Source organism: Myxocyprinus asiaticus, chromosome 35 (assembly GCF_019703515.2).
Source record: "Myxocyprinus asiaticus isolate MX2 ecotype Aquarium Trade chromosome 35, UBuf_Myxa_2, whole genome shotgun sequence".
In the NCBI taxonomy this organism is placed as follows: domain Eukaryota; kingdom Metazoa; phylum Chordata; class Actinopteri; order Cypriniformes; family Catostomidae; genus Myxocyprinus; species Myxocyprinus asiaticus.
The window spans coordinates 10,870,572-10,878,332 of record NC_059378.1 but is presented as its reverse complement, the minus strand read 5'-3'; the positions used below and the strand labels follow the sequence as shown (position 1 = coordinate 10,878,332).

The window sequence follows — 7,761 nt, the reverse complement described above, 5'->3', positions numbered from 1 at the left end:
GATGATATATCAAGAGGCGTAACATGAGGTCAATTTAATTGTCCCCAAGCATTAAGAGAAGATTAATTCTCCGTTCTCTCTCTGTCTCTGTTTACAGTTCACTCATTTTAATGAAGCAACACGATTCTTGGCCCGAACGTTTCATTTGTGTGAGGTGGCAAGAGCCTAACTGAAATGACTGCAAGCTAATTATTCCTCACCTCATCCTATTTTAAGCCTAGCTTTATCTGGGATAAACTGCCCTAATAAAATGGTATTTAAAAATAGGTTAATTGCATTGCAGTGCTGTTTCTGTAATTGTTACAGGAAATAAATGAGGTCCTGCATTATAGAGGGAGTACAGGGCGTTTCAAGGTTCTCTGGTGCCACCTAGAGGTTCCAGAGTGATAATTTGGTGACTGCTTTGTTCACATTCCCCACTGAAGATGATCTCCTCTTGAATCATGAGAGCGAGAGAGAAACATTAATTGGTTATGGCAGATTACTCATGACTGATGCTTGAATTAAGCAATGAGAGTACATGCCCAAAAATAATCGTTTTATACCTTTAAGAAAATCATAATTTCCACAATGAGACAAACCAAATGAGTATGGTGCTTGAGTCATCAAGCTGCTGTTGAGAGACATGTAATTGTGTCATTTATATAATAAGGAATAAGACATTAAGTGTGTGTGTGTGTGTGTGATATTTTTTATAAAGCAAGAAACATAGAGGTCAGTTAATCTCTGATGAATAACCATTTCCTCTAATATTTTGCACTGATAACTAGTTTTGTATTAAACCTCAAACATGTTTCCCAGGGTATATTTGTATTTCTTCCCATTTTGTTGTTCGCTGTTCCTCTCTACAGACACGTTTTAAAATGACCATATTTTAATGATTAAATTTAAAGATAAATAATTTTTTTAAGTGTACTTAAATCTAGTGCAAATAAACATGCTATGTTTGGAATAGCATACTACCATCCTACTCTTACTATGTCTGCCGTATTTAGTAGCTATATACAGTACTGTGCAAATGTTTTAGGCACTTGTGAAAAATGTTGCATAGTGAGGATGTCTTCAAAAATAATGCCATAAATAGTTTTCATTTATCACTTAATGTCATACAAAGTCCAGTAAACCTAAAAAAAGCTAAAATCAATATTCGTTGTTACCACCTTTGCCTTTAAAATATCACCAATTCCCCTAGGTACACCTGGACGCAGTTTTTCTTGGTTGTTGGCAGATAGGATGTTCCAAGCTTCTTGGAGAATTCGCCACAGTTCTTCTATCTATTTAGGCTGTCTCAGTTGCTTCTGTCTCTATATGTAATCTCAGACTGACATGATGTTCGGTAGGGGGATTTGTGGGGGCCATGACATCTGTTGCAGGGCTCCCTGTTCTTCTATTCTAATCTTTTCTATTTGCAAAAGGAATGTTTGGGAGTCTAACATATATATTTCCTATTGACACACTAAAGCTGAAGATATAAATAACCATCTTAAGACAGATGCTTTTGTGAAACATCTTATGTGCCTAAGACTTTTGCACAGTACTTTAAGTATATACAGTATATGTATAATATATGTATACTGTGCACAGTATGTGAATTTTCTATGTGTATGAAATACCCGGGTTGACCTACTAAATTTACTAAAATTAGCAGTAAACAACAGAGCATACTGTGCTCAACACTTGACCTTTAACTTTCAGTGTGATGAATGAACCATAAATGATATCAAAGGCCATTTTCTTTCTTAACATATTATTTGATTGTACTTCCACATTTTGTACAAACACATTTTTACACAGAAATGTATTAAAAATGCAAAATAACCGTATTCTTTTCTTTTTTTGAGTGGATGCCACACGCAGAACTAAACATAATTAATTCATATTACAGATGTTACATACTACTGTTTGCTGCATTATATAACATGTTCTGTTGAACATACTATTTAAAAACATAGCAGGCAGCATATAGTATATACAGTATTTATACGGTAAGTATTCCATTCCAAACAAAGCAACATTATAGTTTTGAGTTTTTAATTTGGCTTTATATTTTATTTTCAACTTTTCCTATGACTGTTAGTTTCAGTTAAGTTAAATTTGTTTCAATTTAGTTTATCAGTCGCCTACAATTAGTTTTTATTTTAGTATTTTAGCCCTAACCGTAACAAAATCTAACCCTAACTCTTGAACTATGCGTAAAGGTTTCAAATTTTACATTAGTTTTGCAGTCATGAACATATCTTTAGTTCTAATTATGTTAGTTTTATATTTCAGTGTTTTACTTGGTTTTCATTTTACAATAACACTGGAAAATCCACTTTTTTTTTTAAAGAAGGCAATTCCATCTGCTTGTAATACAATGTAGAGCGCCCTCTAATGGCACTGCTGAGACACTGTCACATCCTCACCACCATGAAACGTCTTGAAAGCATAAAAAACACACAAGCCAGCCATTTTCCCATCAACTTAAATACATTTAATGAGGTGTCATTTACTTCCAGAGATTTTTGAAAGAGAAAATCCCATAGACATGACACAGTACTGAAACATTCTCAAGGCCTTCACAGGGTTTTGGTAAAAACTTGAGTCACATTCTGCTTGTATTGTCTTTCAGCATGCTGTATAATGAAATGAAATTAAAGTTGTTTCCTTTTTTTATCATCAAGATATTTTACCAAAGCATACTCTTTACTTCAAGTGATTTATCTTCATTCTTAATGGCAAACCTTCTCATTCCTGGTGCATGGCTAAATACAAAACTGTCACACAAGCAAAATGAGAAGCCCCCTCCCGCTATCCAATCCAAAAATACCCTTTTTTCTCTTTTTTATTTTTGCTATGACTATTCTATCTAACCAAGTCAAAGATTTGCATAGCAGTAACCAACAAGACTCGACAAGAGTGTTGGTTGTTTCTAACTTGGTTCAATGTATGTTCCATAATGCACCTGCAATAATATTAATGTGTAAAATATCACCGATGGTGATGGCACTTATGAACTGTGGCTTTAAAAAACTAAAACTGTAAAACAGAGAGAGCTGGTTAATAAGACACTGGAAGTGTATCATTCTCCATTTGGATCTTGTTTTTTGAGAACAGCACATGGGTTCAATAAAAGCTCGTGCTCAACAATGGCAGACTATATGTCACCTTGAGTTTAACCTACTAAACTGTACAATACGTAAAATTCACATTCTCAGTTTAATTAAAATTTAATGAAAACAATGAATCAGTACTCAACAGTATCACTCTTCCTCAAATAGCTGTCTTTTCCTTAAAAAAACAAAAGAGAAGAAATCAAATCAATATAAAAACAACTTTATACATGTTCTTTAAATCTCTTAAAAGCCTAATGTGTTTTAACAATTTTGTACAAAAAAAGGAAAAAAATATATAATATGGCTCTACACTTGCCATTTGTATAATAGAATGGCAGATTAAATATTTTATACTGTATTTCAATGGCTCGGCAGTGAAATATTTTTTGAAAAAACAAAACAAAAGGACAGGTAAAATACATTTAAGTGGCTTAGTGGCATAAAACATTTGAGGATAAAAAAAAAAAAAACCTTCATAAAATCTTTATAATGTCAATACAATTATAATTGTTTTTTTTCCAGTACTTTGGGAAATTAAAAGGACCAATAATAAAAAAAAAGACCTATATGAACATATGTACCTTTTCAACATATTCCACATCCTTTTCAATACTGTACATCTCAAAAGCTGGATCAAATTTCAAGTTGATCCAGGTTTCCTGAAAGGCACCTTGGGATGTATAAATTCAGCTTGGCAAATGGCACTCACTGTTGTTGGCTCAATTTTAATGCGTGCCAACACGAGAGGGCATTTGACCATTTGCTTCTTGAAGAATCCAACCTTGGCCTTAAGACACCTAGGAGACTAACTAGCTAATTTATGTTGCATTCTGCTGCACTGTCCACTGACTGTACTGTCACACTAGCACCTGATCTGGTCTGTTATTCAAACGGAATCCTGCCTTCGTTGTTTCGTCCTCAACAGTAACAACAGCAGCTACATAAAACGCATAAAACGAATTTTAAAATAGTCTAAGGCAATATGGCAGATTTCTTTTTATAGCTTTTTTCAAAGTCTCTCCAAACTGGTGGAGATTCACACCAGAGTATGACAATGGCCTGGTTAAAAAAAAAAAAAAAAGATTTGGCCTTTTTTTTTTTTTGCAGAAGGACTCATTTGAGTAGCTGTTCCTCTTTCCTTCATGAACATTACATGACCCTTCCAGGGTTCCCACATTTTTTAACCAATGAATTTCTATGTCCTCTCCAGTCATTTGTGATTACTGGATAAGGATGTTTTAAACTCAAACTTAAAACTGTTTCGATCAACTCGTTGAAAAGAACTGACTCATAAATCAGACATCACTATTGCTGGCAAACAAGTTTTAATATACTTGTGGCCAATATTTAGCCAAATAAATATTTTAAATTTCCGTGCCTTTTCGAGGACTGGAAAACAACTGGAATGATTGTGGGAACCCTGTCCTTCCTGCATCTGAGGATTAGCTGCCTTTGCATTATTCTCTCTGATACAGCAGGCTTCCTGTCTGTCTGTCTAAGAGCTCAAATGTGGCTGTATAATTCAAGTGAAAAAAAGGCTCCAATAATTAGCTCCTTTCTGGATTTAGGAGAATACTGAAGAATAGTTCACCCAAAAATGAAAATTCTCCAGTGGTTAAATCTATATCTTCAGAAGTGTAATGATAGGCGTGGGTGAGAAACAGAGCAATATTCAAGTCCTTTTTACTAATTCTCCTCTCTGCCCAGTAGGTGGCGATATGCACAAAGAATGTGAATTGCCAAAAACAAAGAGGAATGTGAAAGTGGAGATTTATAGTAAGAGTGTTTCACACCCATACCTATCATGTGGCTTCTGAAGATATAGATTTAACCACTGGAGTCCTATGGATTACTTTTATGCTGCCTTTATGTGCTTTTTGGAGCTTCACTTGCATTGTATGGACCTACAGAGCTGAGATATTCTTCTAAAAATCTTTGTTTGTGTTCAGCAAAAGAAAGAAAGTCATACACATCTGGGATGGCATGAGGGTGAGTAAGTGATGAGAGAATTTTTGGGGTGAACTATCCCTTTAAGGGTGTTTGACAGTCTCACATGTGGGGAAAAAGCTGATATACAGTGTGTTAAAAGTAAAAGATTTCTACAGATAGAGAATGTGAGTGTGTGGTCTGAATATGCATGATAATGCATATTTAAAAAGTTTGAGTACTATTTTTTGGGGGTGGCCAAATTGAAAGATTTGAAGGGGTACATATAGTTACATGGCAGGAAGTGTCTTGTGTCCACTTTGTACTATTTAGACCAATTCTGGGTGACAGTATTCAAGCATATCAGTTCTCTGTTTGTTCAGCTAGTCTGTTTTTGCATGTATATATTAATCAGTATGTGCATATTATTGCATTGAGTGAAAAGTGTTTGTGTATGAAAAGCATGGATATCGATTTGGGTGTCAGACTCTAAAGGAAGTACCTAAACTGTATTGCAGATAGCAGGGTGCAACTGCATTGTACCTTGACTTGTTAACTGTGTGACAATATGTGTGTATGTCGTGTCATATGCATATGGTGCAGTGACACCCAAGGCTGGCCGGGTCACAGTATGTCTGAGTCCTCAATGCTGAAGCTGCTACGGCGGCTGCTGTCCATAGAAGCCTCGGAGGACATGGTAGACAGCAGTGGGTCAACACCCAAAGGCAACAGGGCCTCGTCCATCAGCAAGAAGCCCAGCTCGTTCTTCTTTCCCATTTGTGCGACACCTCCACCAAACGAGATGAGATCTCCCATGCCCCCCATCCCATCCTGATATCCTGAAATGCCCATGTCACACAAGTCCAGTGACTGGGCATAGTCAAAGTGCTGGGAGCTGCCCACTGCCGGATACTGCAGTGGGGGCTGTGGGTGGAGGTGCCGGTGAAGCTGAGGGTGGGGTCTGGTCTGCGGCTGACCCTGGTGCTGCTGGTGCTGGGGGTAGTGAGGAGGAAGGTGGGGTTGATGCGGGAGGTGGTTCTCCTCTGGGCTGTTGTCCTGCTTGAGGAGTGGGTTTAGAACCTCGACGTTGATCAGGCCAGATGGAGAGCTGTTGGGAAGGCCATGCATCTGGGCTTGCGTCTCAAGCTCCTGAAGAATGAACAAGCACCACAATCATAATGAGATAAGTTTATTAGGTCATTGAGATACGTTTACAAGGTTATTATGGTTAATGATGAAAATATATACAAAATAGAACTTAAAAAATTTCCTAAACTAAACTAAACTAAACAGTAAAAAAAAAAAAAAAAAAAAAAATATATATATATATATATATATATATATATATATATATATATATATATATATATATATATATGTATGTATACACACACACACACACACTACCGGTCAAAACTTTTGAAACACTTGACTGAAATGTTTCTCATGATCTTAAAAATCTTTTGATCTGAAGGCATATGCTTAAATGTTTGAAATTAGTTTTGTAGACAAAAATATAACTGTGCCACCATATTAATTTATTGCATTATAAAATTAAAATGTAATAAAAAAATTGTTTTTGAAATTGATGACTTGGATCAAATAATAAAGAAAAGCAGCCAATAAGTGCCCAACATAGATGGGAACTCCTTCAATACTGTTTAAAAAGCATCCCAGGGTGATACCTCAAGAAGTTGGTTGAGAAAATGTCAAGAGTACATGTCTACAAATTCTAGGTAAAGGGTGACTACTTTGAAGATGTTAAAATATAACACAGTTTTGATTTATTTTGGATTTTGTTTAGTCACAACATAATTCCCATAGTTCCATTTATGTTATTCCATAGTTTTGATTACTTCACTATTATTCTAAAATGTGAAAAAAAAAAAAAAAATAAAAAAAAATAAAAAAAAAGGAATAAAGAATAAGTGTTTCAAAACTTTTGACCGGTAGTGTGTGTGTGTGTGTGTGTGTGTATATATATATATATATATATATATACACACACACACACACTGGAGGCCAAAAGTTTGGAAAAATGTACAGATTTTGCTCTTATGGAAAGAAATTGGTACTTTTATTCACTAAAGTGGACATTAATAATGTGAAAAATTACTATTACAATTTGAAAAAATTGTTCAGAACTTCTTAAACTACTTCAAAGAGTTCTCCTCAAAAAATCCTCCACGTTCAGCAATGACAGCTTTGCAGATCCTTGGCATTCTAGCTGTCAGTTTGTCCAAATACTCAGGTGACATTTTACCCCACGCTTCTGATCCCACAAAAGCTCAATGGGGTTAAGATCCATAACACTCTTTTCCAATTATCTTTTGTCCAATGTCTGTGTTTCTTTGCCCACTCTAACCTTTTCTTTTTGTTTTTCTGTTTCAAAAGTGGCTTCTTCTAGGGGGGCCTGGGTAACTCAGTGAGTATTGACGCTGACTACCACCCCTGGAGTCGCGAGTTCGAATCCAGGGTGTGCTGAGTGACTCCAGCCAGGTCTCCTTAGCAACCAAATTGGCCCGGTTGCTAGGGAGGGTAGAGTCACATGGGGTAACCTCCTCGTGGTCGCGATTAAGTGTTTCTCGCTCTCAATGGGGTGCATGGTAAATTGTGCGTGGATCGCGGAAGGTAGCATGAGCCTCTACATGCAGAGTCTCCGCAGTGTCACGCACAACAAGCCACGTGATAAGATGCGCGGACTGACGGTCTCAGAAGCGGAGGCAACTGAGACTTGTCC

The 7,761-nt window shown here is 36.3% G+C and overlaps 1 protein-coding gene across 3 annotated transcripts in view; it reads right to left on the bottom strand.

Annotated features, from left to right (window-relative positions):
• Positions 1-2,450: 2,450 nt before the first annotated feature.
• LOC127426146 (transcription factor EB-like) overlaps positions 2,451-7,761 on the bottom strand; it is a 57,990-nt gene continuing 52,679 nt past the window's right edge. For all 3 annotated transcript variants that reach the window (XM_051672718.1, XM_051672720.1, XM_051672721.1), the window contains one exon: positions 2,451-6,170. In XM_051672718.1, the coding sequence (XP_051528678.1) occupies positions 5,646-6,170 (525 nt within the window). In that variant the 3' untranslated portion in view covers positions 2,451-5,645. The remainder of the gene's footprint in view (positions 6,171-7,761) is intronic.